This window comes from Salmo salar, chromosome 24 (genome assembly GCF_965601325.2).
Source record: "Salmo salar chromosome 24, fSalSal1, whole genome shotgun sequence".
Lineage (NCBI taxonomy): Eukaryota > Metazoa > Chordata > Actinopteri > Salmoniformes > Salmonidae > Salmo > Salmo salar.
The window spans coordinates 17,496,098-17,512,453 of NC_138314.1; the positions used below are offsets into that span (position 1 = coordinate 17,496,098).

Below are 16,356 nucleotides of genomic sequence, written 5' to 3' on the forward strand. Positions count from 1 at the left end.
AACGCCCAATTTACTAGGCTGGCAGCTAACGTAAACTACATTCATTGTCAAAGCACAATATTTGTTCAACAGTTGTGAAATGACTATTAGAACATCTATAAGAACAACAGTTAAATTGTTCACATGTATCACCATTTAATCCATGCTTAATAACATCAACAATGGGCTATCGTTTTGTAAACTAGCTAGCATCCGCTGACGTTTGCTTACATGCGTTGCTATGGTTACACAGTACCACAAGCTGTCTTGAGCAGCATGTCTCTCAAAATAGACCTAAAAGTAAATGTTCTACCCAAATAATTTCGATTCTTAAATATGAAATGTCATCCCACATCCCAGGCTTGCATAGGTGCTGGCTGCATCCTTATTTCGCAAATTGTGGCGTTGTTGACAAGTTGGCTATTTTAATGTGGGTAGGCCTATATTGTTTTTCCATGATTCAGTTCCATCATTAATCAAAGACCCGAAAGGAGGAGTATGATAATGCCGCCCCGGTCGCTTAAAGGCTCTTATTGGCCAAGACATAAAGTGTCAGCTGTCCAGGGGTTCCAAACGTCATTGCTCCCGGCCCGCACGAGTGACCCTGCTGCCGCCATCACTTCACAGTACCTTTTGGCTGGCACACTGCTGTGACACGACACAGGAAGCTGAAATAGTGAATATCCAATGATATACATAATTCTGAATATCCCGTCCCTCATTGGCTCTCCGCTGAGAACCAGAACGGGTGGCTCTCCGCGAGCTTGTGGTGCTGAAATCTCGACTCGCTATGATAACGATGTAATGGCAATGAGACAATTCACTGTGGAACCCAATAAACACCACCAAAATGGACGATGATTTGTTCCAGTTAAGACAACTCCCGTGAGTGTATATATAAAACAACGTATTAATTTCTAATTTGATCGTAACTGGGTCATTTTGTTAAACCGACCCTTCGCCCACAGCCTTTCTTTCGTGATTGCTTGAGTTGCAGCTGTTGGGTGACAATGATCTCTTGACATAATAATATGTGCAACATTGTATTTCTATTTTGTGCTAGTCAGAGTACTCTACACGAATACAATGTGGCATGTCGAGTAACTGACGGGCGTTTTGTTTGAAAGCAAAGCATCAATGACCGGTAAACAGTAACCCTGACCCAACTGCTCATTTGGGTGCTACAACAATGTCGGCTAGTATTTGTGTTTGTTTTTTACTGGTAGTGACAGTGTGCATATTTCACAGGGGGTTCATTCACATAATTGCCTATTGTATATGAAGCTACTACTGTGCCAACATCATTCGTCATGCCTTTATTTTGATCATGCATGAGTTGCACCAGTTTGTTAGAATGGGGTGGTTAACATCTAATATGTTACACAACATGTAGCCTATTTTCATTTTATCACAAATATTTCTGCTAGCAATGGCTACACATTTAGCCTAGCAATTACTGTAGGTATACAGTAGGTAACAGATGTATATGTCAGCCTATTACAAATTATTTTGTAGCAACAAAATAACCATGATTTGGAATGGTTTTAGAATATTCATACTACAATTGTATCTATTGTGCATGAAAATCTATTACGTTCATTTATGTTTATTGACAAAAATACACACTTTTCACTGAAGCTGGGTCGACCAGAGTTGTCCACACCTGGCTATCACCATCAATTTCCAACTATGTTTCTATTGAGACTCTCCTTTTTTATGTGTAATAAAAAAAGGCACAAAATTCTCTTTACAATTGTTCCTATGCCAGTAAAGCAGTGACTTGGCAGTAGGCCCAGTTACTACCTAAAAATTGGAGATCTGAAATTGTGCAATGTGACTGTGGCAGCAAACTGTCTTTCTCCCCAGTGTGAAACCCAAAATAATATTTCCAAACAGGATCCATAGATCTTATGCTATTACTTGAGAGGAGATGATGGTTGAGGCAATTAGGCCTCAAAGCAACTTTCTTGCAGAAAGTGTAAAGCCATCAACACAACGGTTTACAGAATCTGTCCATTGAGCAATGCCCTTCTCCAAGTCTATATGGGATAAATGTGGGATTGTTCTGTACAGAACTGAAAGAAACTGAACCACAGTAAGCAAGACATGTTGATTTCTAGGCTCAGTGGGCGATCAGCTGTATTTCTTCTGACCTTGGCAAATCTATGTAGTAATCACAGTGATTAAGACATCACTGGGCTGCCTCCATGTTCCTTTTACAGTGTTCCACCCTCTATCAGCAGTCTGTCATCTTACAACATGTGGAATATATAAGCTTGATGTACAGATAACATACAGGTGTTTAAGGTATTGTCTAAATATGAGAATTACATTTTTCTTAACATCAAATCTATTTGTGGTCTACACACAATTCTTAGGTGGCACACAAGTTTGTCAGTTGTGAACAGCAGTGCATAACTTACCTCTGTTTGCCTGAGAGGAACAGCTCATATCACCTAGGCAACAGCCTCTCATTCTCAGCTGCATTCAGCTGTGTTGGCACAAACGTCTTTACAGTAGGCTGGCAAACTGATCCAAGTTGATCTTCCTGGCTTTCTCTATTGCAGGGTGGTCAAGTTCCGTCGCACGGGTGAGAGCACACGCTCTGAGGATGACTGCTTGGGGAGAGAGCAGGAAGTCCAGATCGATGGGAGGCAGGCTTACATGGAGTCTGTGGCACTTCATGATGGCGCACTAGTACCCCGGGAGTTTGCCAACCCAACTGATGGTATGACTGGGTCCCTCCTTAGCCACCACTCTGACTGCCCCATCCAAACTCATAACTTCCATATGCATGAAATCGCCTTCCCCCTCTCTTCTTCCACTTACCCCCTCAGGGGACCACTGGGCTGTTATAATGGCCTTTCTCTTTAATGAGATTGACTACAGTTACTCATTGCGTACACATTTATCATAGTAACTTGCAATCCATACTTGCAAGTCATCATCTGTATGTTATGTAATTTCCTACTTGAGTTGGTATAGAATTTATTGTTAATTGGTTACACCTCTTATTCTTCCCAGACACTTTCATGGTGGAGGATGCTGTGGAGGCCATTGGTTTTGGGAAGTTCCAGTGGAAACTCTCCATCCTCACTGGTCTGTCCTGGGTGAGCAGCCACGCTTAAGACAGTCCGAGAGAAAAACATAACAGTTTCATAACATGTTGTGTATGTGCTGTATTTCAAACTTGTACATGTGAGTATAATGTATATCAGCACAATTCACTGTGTCTTCATTGTTTCCTTTCCCACCGTTCCTTATGGCCGCTGTTTGTTCAGATGGCTGATGCTATGGAGATGATGATTCTAAGCATCCTGGCACCACAGCTTCACTGTGAATGGAGGCTTCCAAGCCTGTGGGTGGCGCTACTCACCTCGGTAATGCCGGTCTCGTTCTTACATTGATTACCAGTAACACTAAATGATGACGGATTGGTGGGCTAATGGTAGTTAAAATCAAACTAAATGTTTTCGTCACATACACAGTTTACAACAGGTATAAAAGGTGCAGTGAAATGCTTATGTGCTAGCTCCCTCAACAATGCAGTACATTAATCAATAATAACAATGAGTTGTTGAGAAGGTGGTGCTGATTGTATGGACTAGTAGTGGTAGTGATGAGTGTAATAGCAGTAGCTGTTGATGTTAGTGCAGTCTTACACTGTCACATTTCATTACTGACAAGGCCTCTACATATGTGATATCCATTTCCTCTGTTTTTATTTAACTCCAGGCGGTGTTCATTGGAATGATGATCAGCTCTTCCATTTGGGGGAACATATCCGATAAGTATGGCAGAAAAACAGTGAGTTCAATGGCTGGGTTTATTATGGGGAGGTCTATATCGATTTCTAATTGGCATTTCACAGCAGTTGGGTCATTCCACTTATTCGGTGCCTTTTTAGAAGTGTAACTTAGTCCCCCAAAATTTTTAGATTTCACCTCATTTTTACATTCTGTCATAAAAAAAGCACATGTTCAACTTTATAAAGAAGAGGTTAAATAAAAAATAACTATCATAAGTTAAGTTTTAATGTCACATGCACAAGTAGAGTGAAATGCCATTTTTGCAAGCTCTAACCCAAACAATGCAGTTTTCAATAACAATGTAATACAAAAAATAACAAGGTACAACAAAAACACACAAGATATAGAAATAACAAGAACACGATAAAGTAAGTAAACATACTATATACAGGGTCAGTTCCAGCACCATATTTACAATGTGCAGGGATATTGGATCGATAGAGGTAGATATGTATAGGGGTAGGGTGACTAGGCATCAGGATATATCATAAACAGAATAGCAGCAGCGTATATGATGATTGTATGTGAGTGGGTGTGTGTAGACTCAGTATAATATGTGCATATTATTTTTGCATAGAGGGAAAAATATGAATAAAATACAAAGGTCAACTCAGATAGCAGTCTTATGGTATGGGGACAGCAGTGCCTTTTAAGTTCCAAATAAAGTCACATGGTTGACAGTAACAGGGTTGATGAGAGGAGAGGAGGAGCTTGAGTCTTATGAGGGGTACATGGCTCTGTTTACATTTATTTTTGATCATCCTGCGGAGGGCAGAGAGGGAGGTGAGCGTCTGCTTCAGCTCCAGCAGGGGTATCAGACGGCTGCTGAGTATGCGCTTACCTTCTGGACAGTAGCAGCTTCCAGTGGATGGAATGAGCTGGCGCTCAGCACGTTATTTAGAAGAGGTCTGCGCGAGGAGGTCCAGACGGAACTGGCCCGCCGAGATGACAACCTCACCCTGGACGCAGTCATTGCGATGGCCATCCGTCTGGATAACCTCCTCCGGGAGCGTTGGCATCTACATCACTTCTCTCCCTCTTTCGGCGAGTGTTCGGGATCAGAGCCTGAACCCATGGAGGTAGGGGTAACACGCCTTCCCGCGGCGGAACGACGGGCTGGGGCTCTGTACTCTGGCCAGGGAGGGCACAAGCGCCAGCGGTGTCCGTTACTTCAGAATCCGGGATCCACTAGAGCAGAGGGACGGTCACGCGACGTTATATCCCCTGGACCAGGGGTGAGTATTCCATCTACTGCTCTTCCTGTTAGACTCTTTTTAGTACCCATCACTCTGGCTAACTGTCCCTCATGTCCTGTGTCCACAGCTTTAGGCGCCGCGGGGAATTTTATGGATCAGACCCTTTTCTGCTCTCTCAATATTACTACCTACCTGCTCTCCTCTCCTTTTCCGGTTCAAGGTCTTGACTGTCGGCCTCTAGGATCCGGGAACCATCACACACATCACCCAACCACTCACCCTCACCGTGGAGCCCAATCACCAGGAAAACATCCCCTTCTTCATCACCAGAACACCCGTTCACAAGATCATCCTCGGCCTACTTTGGCTTCAGCGCCATAACCCTACCATCTCATGGTCGAGGATGAGAATCACCGACTGGTCACCTGAATGCCGGAAGACCTGCTTTCCTGTCCCCTTTGGTTCCACGTTGGTTGAGAGTCTGGTTGCCCTCCAACCCAACATCCCGGTGGAATATCAGGATCTAAGGGAGGTATTCTCCAAGACTCGTGCAACCTGTCTCCCTCCTCATCTTCCCTGAGACTGTGCCATTGACCTGTTTTCCGGTGCTACACCTCCGCGCAGACACATCTACCCTCTGTCAGTGGCTGAGACCCAGGCCATGGAGGACTACATTCAAGATGCGCTCCAACAGGGTTTCATCCGCAGGTCCACGTCCCCTGCGTCGGCTGGTTTCTTCTTCGTGGCCAAGGAGGGAGGATTACCTCCCTTGTTTCGATTATTATGGACTCAATGACATCACCACAACGTATTGGTACCCTCTCCTTCTGGTGCCATCAGTCATCAAGCAGCTCCGCGAGGCCAGGTTCTTCACCAAACTCATTCGCATCCGGGAGGGGGATGAGTGGAAGACGGCGTTCAGTACGATATCTGGTCACTAAGACTACTTGGTTATGCCCTTTGGTGTAGCCAATGCTCCGTCAGTGTTCCAGGCATTCGTCAACGAGGTGTTGAGGGACATGCTCGGACATCAGGTGATTGTGTACATCTATGACATCCTGATCTTCTCGACCAACCTGGAGGATCACATCACTCAAGTTTGAGCAGTCCTGGAACGCCTCTTGGATAACCACCTGTTCGTCAAGGCAGAGAAGTGCCAATTCCACCAGAGGGCTGTCTCCTTCTTGGGCTACCAAATCAGCCCGCAGGGAGTGAGGAAGGAGGACAAGAAGGTAGATGCGGTAAGGCCATGGCCAGTCCCAACCACCATCAAGGGGTTACAACGGTTTTTGGGGTTTGCCAACTTTTACCGCCGCTTCATCAGGAACTTCAGCGCCGTCGCCGCCCTCTCACCTCAAGGGTGGGCCTAGTAGGTTGGTTTGGTCTCCAGCAGCTGACGAGGCCTTTCGTCTCCTCAAGGGGTGTTTCACCTGCGCCCCCTTGCTAAAACACCCAGATCCCACGCTACCTTTTGTGGTTGAGATAGACGCATCGGAGGTGGGTGTAGGGGCAGTTTTGTCACAAAGACAGGGGGACCCACAAATTGTATCCTTGTGCTTTCTTCTCCAAGAAAGTGTCCCCCGCAGAGAGGAATTATGACGTCGGCGATCGGGAGCTCTTGGCAGTGAAGTTGGCATTAGAGGAGTGGAGACACTGGCTGGAGGGTGCCAAGGAACCATTCGCCATCCTCACCGACCATCGGAACCTTGAGTATATACGGACAGCGAGGAGACTGAATCCGCACCAAGCCAGGTGGGGCCTCTTCTTCATAAGTTTCAACTTCACGCTGACCTATCGGCCAAGCTCTAAGAACATCAAGCCAATGCCCTTACCCATAACTACGATTTGGGAGAGGCTCCTGTCCAGAAGGCACCCATAATCCCATCCTCCCGAGTCGTGGGTCCAGTGGCTTGAGACGTAGATGTGGACATCCCCCAGGCTCTAGAGAGGGAGCCCGCACCCCGGAATTGTCTTCCCGCGCGCATCTACGTTTCCATAGGGATAAGGGAAAGGCTGCTGACCTGGGCACACACAGCTGTCATCGCTGGACATCCAGGTATTTCTCGCACCATCCATTCCATTACTGAGAAATACTGGTGGCCCACCTTGGTGCAGGATGTTACGCAGTATATCAACTCCTGTTCCGTATGTGCTCAAACCAAGTCCCCCCGGAATGCTCCAGCAGGGAAGCTCCTGCCGCTTCCCGTGCCTCAGCGACCTTGGTCCCATCTATCCATTGACTTTGTTACTGAGCTTCCCCCTTCTGATGGTTTCACCACCATTTTGGTGGTAGTGGATAGATTCTCTAAGTCATGTCGCTTAATTCCTCTTCCTGGTCTTCCCACTGTTCTCCAGGTCGCTGACGCACTCTTTCATCAGGTCTTCCGGCATTATGGCCTTCCAGGGGACATCGTCTCGGACCGTGGCCCCCAATTCACATCCCGAGTATGGATGGCCTTCTTGGAGAAGCTCAGGGTCACGGTTAGCCTCACATCCGGGCATCGGCCTCAGTCTAATGGGCAGGTGGAGAGGATGAATCAGGAGCTGGGGAGGTTCCTGAGGAGTCCTGGCACTCATCATTACGTGCACCCACACCTGGACTCCATTACCTTCATCATTTCCTCCCCTTTATATGTCACTCTCCCAGGTTCACTAACCAGTTGTTCTTGTGTCCCGGCGTACTGCCTTATGTTAGTGTCGTGTTCTTGGTTTTGTTGTTTTATTAAAAAGTTTCACCTGCTTCCGACTTACCGCCCCATCATTACACTCACCTGCTTTTACACTATGATTTGACTATTAGCTGTTCAATGTTTCTTTTGAAAACAATATGAAAAAGGAATAGTTTCATCATATTAAAATGTGAGTTCTGTTCACGTAACAGGCTTTACCTTAATAAAATGAGGGACAGACTTAAATGAATCACTAATCACATGAAATAAATAGGGCTTAACAATGATGGTGAGAACTTGGAGAAATGTTGTGGTTAAGTGGATTTAAAATCTTCCTAGAAGTCACCAGAGGGCCCTCGGTGGAAAGTTATGCATTTTGGAACTTCAGCAAGTCTTCATTTATATAAAAATCTGTGGTCCATGTGGTCCATATTAAAGGGCACTTCATTTAATATAGGCTTTTAAAATTCAATATTGGCGCACAATTTCTACTTAATCTCAAAGGGATGCAAAATACACTCATTTCGTGGAATGACCTAGTTATGTGCTTTCACAGGCTTTCATGAGACATCAGTTTTATATCAACGTCTTGGGCAGAGATGGGGAATAGGGATATCCATGACAGTGTGATATGTGGTAGAGATAGTTAGGGTATTTTGCTGTCTGTGTCAGAGCTCACAGTTGTGGGTGTGTGTGTGTGTACACAGGGTCTGAAGATGAGTGTGGCGTGGACCATGTTCTACGGTGTACTGAGCGCCTTTGCCCCCGTCTACGGCTGGATCCTCTTCCTCCGTGCCTTGGTGGGCTTCGGCATCGGAGGAGCCCCACAGTCGTACGTATCCCTTCCTGTTGGCATTATAGCAATAGCTACAGTATACTGTAGTAGGACACAGAAAAGGATTGGGTTATGTTATCTACCCAGTTATAAGTGGGTTACAGATTTGACCTTATATTAATGACACACAATAATAGTTAATAGAAGTAGCATAAAAGTGACATGTCCTTCTCCCTTCAGGGTGACACTGTATGCAGAGTTTCTCCCCATGAGGTCCAGAGCCACCTGCATCTTGCTAATCGAGGTATGATTTATCCTTTACTATCACTTAGCAAGAGTTACACTCTAGTCTGTGGCCTGTCCAACTCAACTCCTCTCTCCTGCGCTTCTATCTCTCTGTCCAACTCTGCAGTCGTCCTGTGAGGTCCACTTTTAACTCTGTCAAGTCCGTCATTGATTTGAGACATTAGCAGGTCTGTGAGGTACAAATTGATCCACTTGTTTGTGAGTGATCCTCTTGATGCCAAGTTTGTGGCCACTCAGGAGCAGGATAGATCTCCACTGACCTGGATCAATGAAGCTGCTTCAATGTGCCAGGGAACTCATCATGCCAACCATTTCCTGTACCTATTGTTGTGCCCCTGCAGATATTCTGGGCGCTGGGCACTGTGTTTGAGGTGCTGCTGGCCATCCTGGTGATGCCCACTCTGGGCTGGCGCTGGCTGCTCGGCCTCTCCACCATTCCGCTCTTCATCTTCGCTATCCTCTCTTTTGTGAGTATGCAGTAGTGTAAAGTACTTAAGTAAAAATACTTTAAAGTACTATTTAAGTAGTTTTTGGGGTATCTGTACTTTACTTTACTATTTTTGACAACTTTTACTTCACTACATTCTTAAAGAAAAGAATGTACTTTTTACTCCATACGTTTTCCCTAACACTCAAAAGTACTCGTTATATTTTGAATGCTTTAGCAGGACTGTAAAATGGTCTAATTCACACACTTATCAAGAGATCATCCCTGGTCATCCCTACTGCCTTTGATCTGGCGGACTCACACATGCTTTGTTTGTAAATTATGTCTGAGTGTTGGGGTGTTCCCCTGGCTTTCTGTAAATTAAAAAATATATAATATGGCGCCATCTGGTTTGCTTAATATAAGGAATTTGAAATTATTTGTACTTTTAGTTTTGATACTTAAGTGTATTTTTGCAATTACATTTACTTTTGATACTTTAAAACCAAATACTTTTACTCAAGTAGTATTTTACTGGGTTACTTTCACTTTTACGTGAGTCATTTTCTACTAAGGTATCTTTATGAAATTGGTACTTTTTCCACCACTCGTATGCCACTAACAGCTACTACCAATTCACTTGAATTCATTTATTTTACATTATTAAACGACTGACCCTTTGGTTTTGGAAACAGTGGCTGCCAGAAAGTGCACGCTATGACGTGTTGACAGGGAACCAGGAGAAAGCTCTGACTACCCTGAAGCGCATCGCCAAGGAGAACGGAGTCCCCATGCCCCTGGGAAAACTAATTGCTGCCAGACAGGTACAGCCCAGCACATTAAGATATATTGTATGGAATACGTACAGGGCATACTAAAGTAGTTTGGCTTGTTTCAGTTGTTTATCTGTCATATTGTGTTTCTTGACTGTTTGTCAATTAGGAGGACCGTGGGAAGTTCCAGGATCTTTTCTCACCGCATTTTCGCTGGACCACAATTCTGCTGTGGTTTATTTGGTAAATAACTTAAACCATTTTAACAAAGAAAAACATGACATTTCCTAATTTCTAGATACAGGTAATTAAAAGTTAGTAGATCACATCTGATGACTAATTTAAACTCTTACATCTTTAAAACATAACCAGTACTGCTCTGTTACATTCTTTGATTGAACATCTTCATACATTTTTTTAATGTAACCTTTATTTAACATAAGAGTTACATCCTTAATTATCCCAGTTTTCCTTATGGGAATCCTTAGATTGACTGTTTTATCTCTTAAGGTTCTCTAATGCATTCGCCTACTATGGCCTGGTCCTGCTCACCACTGAGCTCTTCCAGGAGGGGGGCGCCTGTGGGGGTGAGTTACTGCTCCTTCTCCTCTGACATCATCAGCAACACTCACACAAACACTCTTAAGCATAGTATTAACCTGCTGAGCCCAAACCATCTTATTCAACTAAAAATTGATATTTATGTAACGCTTTAACCAAGAGTAACTCCAATTGACCGCAGGTTACATTAGCCTTTAAGTCTCAAGGTCATTTCAGGACCTTGTGATTCTGGAGGGTTGCAGTGAGCACTGCTAAGTGTGCATCACGTGTTTCTTGTGTTATGTCTCGCTCTAGAGTCAAAAGGTAGTAAGAGGGAGCCCAAGTGTAGCCTGGAGTGTAAATACCTGACCTCAGACGACTACAAGGATCTGCTGTGGACCACCCTGTCTGAATTCCCAGGTATACTTCTTCGACCTCCTACTTTCAACTAATAGTCATAATATTGTTAAACACAATTGCATGGGGAGCAGGGTACTGTGAAATAAAGTAGATTGTAAATTGTTCTTATTGATTAAAAAGACTAGTAGAATATCTGAATAGATTGGTTGATGTATAATGTTGGGCAGGCTTGCTGGTGACTCTGTGGGCCATCGATCGGCTGGGAAGGAGGAAGACAATGGCACTGTGCTTCTTCGTCTTCTCTCTCTGCCTTGTGCCACTCTACGCTTGTGTAGGGAGGTAAGACCATCCAATACAAAATTACAAAGTTATTACTTTTAGGATTCTCTATGCACTACTCTATGACAAACATAACACTGTGGTGGATCCGCAACTGACAACACAATAACAGTGTTGTTGTTGTTGTTATTAACATTGTTGTTGTTTGTCCTTCAGGACCTGGCTGACAGTATTGATATTCATCGCCAGGGCCTTCATCGCAGGAGGTTTCCAGGCTGCTTATGTCTACACCCCTGAGGTGAGGTCATAGGCTATACAACCCCATGTACCCTATGGCTACATTATCGACTCAATAGAATGGCAGCTCTTACTTTAAAAACAAAGATTATACTAAATCGCAGACGTCAGGTTTCTGTTCAGTTTTATTTCTTTGATAGATTTGTGACTAAATGAAGGGATAGTCATTTGGTTCATACTCTTCTTCTATATTGGTTTCTAATAAGTATTACAGTGTCAATATGGTACAAAGTAAATTATACTGTAAATAAAAAGAATGCGTAAAACTTGACATTCCCTTTTGCGTAAACGGCAGGAACTGTCTTGTTCTGAATGTTAATTAATGATGTATTCCCATGGTGTTCTCCTGACTCCTCAGGTATATCCAACAGCAACCAGAGCATTAGGTCTGGGCACTAGTAGTGGAATGGCTAGAGTGGGAGCCCTCATCACACCCTTCGTTGCACAGGTAAAATTGAAAAAAAAGTTACCACAACCAATATATAAAGAATATTTGTACATAATGTGTACTGAAAGACATTATCCTACCTAGGCTGGTGATACTGTTTTCATTCCTCCCCCTGTCCTGCAGGTGATGTTGGAGTCTTCTGTGTACCTGACTCTGTCAGTGTACAGCATCTGCTGCCTGCTGGCTGCCATCGCCTCCTGTGCTCTGCCCATTGAGACCACTGGCCGGGGCCTCCAGGAGTCCAGCCACCGCGAGTGGGGCCAGGAAATGATGGGCCGGGCCCCTGCCAACAGCTCTGGGGGCATCCCACACTCCGACTCTGGGTCCCAGGAGGACGGAGCACAGGCAAGAGGGTGGTGAAGGAGGGATGCTGGAGTGGAAGAGAGAGGCAATAAAGGAGAAGGAAGCTAGGCAAGCAGCCCTTGTCCATTCTCAACTCAAATGTGTCATTACTGGTTTGTATATAGGCACCACAGTGGCTTGAGAGAGCCTGCCACCAAAATGTTATTCAAAAACATTTCTCTCTCATTTTAATCTTCAACCACTACCACTGTCATGATTTTTGCCAATGTAGGATAACCACACTCTGAGTGAGACAGAGCTCAATCGATTATCCTGAGTATACACTGGGTGGTAGCAGGGAGAGAAACTGTTCAGGGTGGGTTTGTCATTCTTATATCTCAGTATTTGAATTTCATATTGTGAGGGAGAAGAACAGTGAGATTTATAGTAACAGTGAGAGTGATAGTGAAAGAGAGTGATAGAGGACATTGCTTTGTTGCGTTGTTTCTATTAACCTGTTTCTTTTAAGAGAGCCTTAAAACAATGGCTCTACTCAGGTCCTACCACTCAGTTTTGGATAAGGGACACATTGAGGGCTTTTGACAGAGATGTGGCGTCAAGGGCCCCAAAAAATCCATTATATTTTGCAAAGCTATAATGAAAACAATGACATGTAATGAATTGCTATCTAATGATACAATAATTACCCACTCAACATAATCAAATCTGTACATCTGGGGTTGTTTGCAGATTCCCATCACCCCGTTAACCATCCGACATGATGCACTTCATAGAGGTGTGAGGTCACAAATCTCAGTTACGCTTCAGTTTAGATACTTACAGTGCCTTGCGAAAGTATTCGGCCCCCTTGAACTTTTCGACCTTTTGCCACATTTCAGGCTTCAAACATAAAGATATAAAACTGTAATTTTTTGTGAAGAATCAACAACAAGTGGGACACAATTATGAAGTGGAACGAAATTTATTGGATATTTCAAACTTTTTTAACAAATAAAAAACGGAAAAATTGGCCGTGCAAAATCATTCAGCCCCTTTACTTTCAGTGCAGCAAACTCTCTCCAGAAGTTCAGTGAGGATCTCTGAATGATCCAATGTTGACCTAAATGACTAATGATGATGAATAGAATCCACCTGTGTGTAATCAAGTCTCTGTATAAATGCACCTGCTCTGTGATAGTCTCAGAGGTCCGTTTAAAGCGCAGAGAGCATCATGAAGAACAAGGAACACACCAGGCAGGTCCGAGATACTGTTGTGGAGAAGTTTAAAGCCGGATTTGGATACAAAAAGATTTCCCAAGCTTTAAACATCCCAAGGAGCACTGTGCAAGCGATAATATTGAAATGGAAGGAGTATCAGACCACTGCAAATCTACGAAGACCCGGCCGTCCCTCTAAACTTTCAGCTCATACAAGGAGAAGACTGATCAGAGATGCAGCCAAGAGGCCCATGATCACTCTGGATGAACTGCAGAGATCTACAGCTGAGGTGGGAGACTCTGTCCATAGGACAACAATCAGTCGTATACTGCACAAATCTGGCCTTTATGGAAGAGTGGCAAGAAGAAAGCCATTTCTTAAAGATATCCATAAAAAGTGTTGTTTAAAGTTTGCCACTAGCCACCTGGGAGACACACCAAACATGTGGAAGAAGGTGCTCTGGTCAGATGAAACCAAAATCAAACTTTTTGGCAACAATGCAAAACGTTATGTTTGGTGTAAAAGCAACACAGCTCATCACCCTGAACAACCCATCCCCACTGTCAAACATGGTGGTGGCAGCATCATGGTTTGGGCCTGCTTTTCTTCAGCAGGGGCAGGGAAGATGGTTAAAATAGATGGGAAGATGGATGGAGCCAAATACAGAACCATTCTGGAAGAAAACCTGATGGAGTCTGCAAAAGACCTGAGACTGGGACGGAGATTTGTCTTCCAACAAGACAATGATCCAAAACATAAAGCAAAATCTACAATGGAATGGTTCACAAATAAACATATCCAGGTGTTAGAATGGCCAAGTAAAAGTCCAGACCTGAATCCAATCGAGAATCTGTGGAAAGAACTGAAAACTGCTGTTCACAAACGCTCTCCATCCAACCTCACTGAGCTCGAGCTGTTTTGCAAGGAGGAATGGGCAAAAATTTCAGTCTCTCGATGTGCAAAACTGATAGAGACATACCCCAAGCGACTTACAGCTGTAATCACAGCAAAAGGTGGCGCTACAAAGTATTAACTTAAGGGGGCTGAATAATTTTGCACGGCCAATTCTTCCGTTTTTTATTTGTTAAAAAAGTTTGAAATATCCAATAAATTTCCTTCCACTTCATAATTGTGTCCCACTTGTTGTTGATTCTTCACAAAAAAATTACAGTTTTATATCTTTATGTTTGAAGCCTGAAATGTGGCAAAAGGTCGAAAAGTTCAAGGGGGCCGAATACTTTCGCAAGGCACTGTATATACTGAATACAAATATAAACGCAACATGTAAAGTGTTGGTTTCATGAGCTGAAATAAAATATCCCAGAAATGTTCCAAACGCACAAAAAGCTTATTTCTCTCAAATTTTGTGCACACATTTGTTTACATCCCTGTTTACATCTGGCTTCTTCACCTGCGGGATCGTCTGAGACCAGCCACTCGGACAGCTGATGAAACTGTAGGTTTGCACAACCAAAGAATTTATGCACAAACTGTCAGAAACCGTCTCGATGAAGCTCATATGCGTGCTTGTCGTCTTGACCTGAATGCAGTTCGGCATCGTAACTGACTTCAGTGGGCAAATGTTCACCTTCGATGGCCACTGGCACGCTGGTGAAGTGTACTCTTCACGGATGAATCCCGGTTTCAACTGTACCGGGCAGATGGCGTCGTGTGTGCGAGCGGTTTGCTGATGTCAACATTGTGAACAGAGTGCCCCATGATGGCGGTGGGGTTATAGTATGGACACTCATATGCTACGGACAACCAACACAATTGCATTTTATCAATGGCAATTTGAATGCACAGAGATAGTGTGACGAGATCCTGAGGCCCATTGTCGTGCCATTCATCCGCCGCCATCACCTCATGTTTCAGCATGATAACACACGTCCCCATGTTGCAAGGATCTATACACAATTCTTGGAAGCTGAAAATGTCAACGTTCTTCCATGGCCTGCATACTCACCAGACATGTCACCCATTGAACATGTTTGGGATGCTCTGGATCGACATGTACGACAGTGTGTTCCAGTTCCCGTCAATATCCAGCAACTTCGCACAGCCATTGAAGAGGTGTGGGACAACATGCCACAGGCCACAATCAACAGCCTGATCAACTCTATGCGAAGGAGATGTCACACTGCATGAGGCAAATGGTGGTCACACCAAATACTGACTGTTTTTCTGATCCACGCCCCAACCTTTTTTTTTAAAGGTATCTGTGACCAACAAATACATATCTGTATCCCCAGTCATGTGAAATCCTTAGATTAGGGCCTAATGAATTTGTTTCAATTGACTGATTTCCATATATTAACTGTAACTCAGTAAAATGTTTGAAATTTTGGCATTTTGCGTTTATATTTTTGTTCAGTGTAAATGAGGCAATCAAAATAATTACGTAAAGTCTCTCTGTGCAGCTGGCGTAAGCATTCATTAGCACTCATATTGTAGACCTGTCTTGAGAAGGTCGTAATGTTATTTCTCACGATGACTATAGTTTATGTAAATTAGGAAAATTGCATACGAGTACTGATGAAAGTTCATCCCAGGGTTCATACCAGGTGTTATAATGCTCATATATGCATTTTGAGGGTTTTATGTATATGCCATGAAACTGAAGTGCAACTGAAATATTTGAACTGTACTATACTTGATACTGTCACCTCTTAACGTAGTCACCCAAAGTTGTCAGTCTCGTACAGTAGTAATTACTCTACATGGGTGAAATCATTCAAAGCAAACATAATCACATGGTTTTTCAGGGTACACCCCATGACAGCTTTTGCTTACTGGGCAAAAGTAATCTCTGTATATACTGTACCAATACCTGGGTTGGTTGTTGTTGTTTTTGTTTGTTGGTGCGGGGATGGTCTTTGTCCCCTTGTAAAAAATAACACGTGAAACAAGGTGTTGTTAAAAATGTTAAAGAACCTTGGTCTCCTACATGCCTGCCTTTGCGATTTAGTGCTGCATTAAGTGTCTGTGCACAGATTCT

The 16,356-nt window shown here is 43.8% G+C and overlaps 1 protein-coding gene across 1 annotated transcript; it reads left to right on the plus strand.

Annotated features, from left to right (window-relative positions):
• Nucleotides 1-232: 232 nt before the first annotated feature.
• LOC106584993 (synaptic vesicle 2-related protein) lies at nt 233-13,061 on the plus strand. The gene is made up of 16 exons (XM_014170710.3): nt 233-864; nt 2,547-2,707; nt 3,004-3,089; nt 3,261-3,359; nt 3,715-3,786; nt 8,361-8,485; nt 8,669-8,732; nt 9,076-9,201; nt 9,857-9,985; nt 10,104-10,177; nt 10,445-10,521; nt 10,790-10,894; nt 11,062-11,173; nt 11,330-11,411; nt 11,769-11,858; nt 11,982-13,061. The coding sequence occupies exons 1-16, from the start codon at nt 830-832 to the stop codon at nt 12,216-12,218; spliced, it is 1,674 nt and encodes a 557-aa protein (XP_014026185.1). The 5' UTR covers nt 233-829; the 3' UTR covers nt 12,219-13,061.
• The last annotated feature ends 3,295 nt before the right edge of the window (nt 13,062-16,356 follow it).

What these genes read in the sequence shown, in the direction of transcription:
- LOC106584993 (XM_014170710.3), top strand. Translation starts at nt 830, where the DNA reads ATGGACGATGATTTGTTCCAGTTAAGACAACTCCC. An exon ending in ATCGGAGGAGCCCCACAGTC is followed by an intron (nt 8,486 to 8,668) that starts GTACGTATCCCT and finishes TTCTCCCTTCAG; the next exon opens with GGTGACACTGTATGCAGAGT. An exon ending in TCACACCCTTCGTTGCACAG is followed by an intron (nt 11,859 to 11,981) that starts GTAAAATTGAAA and finishes CCTGTCCTGCAG; the next exon opens with GTGATGTTGGAGTCTTCTGT.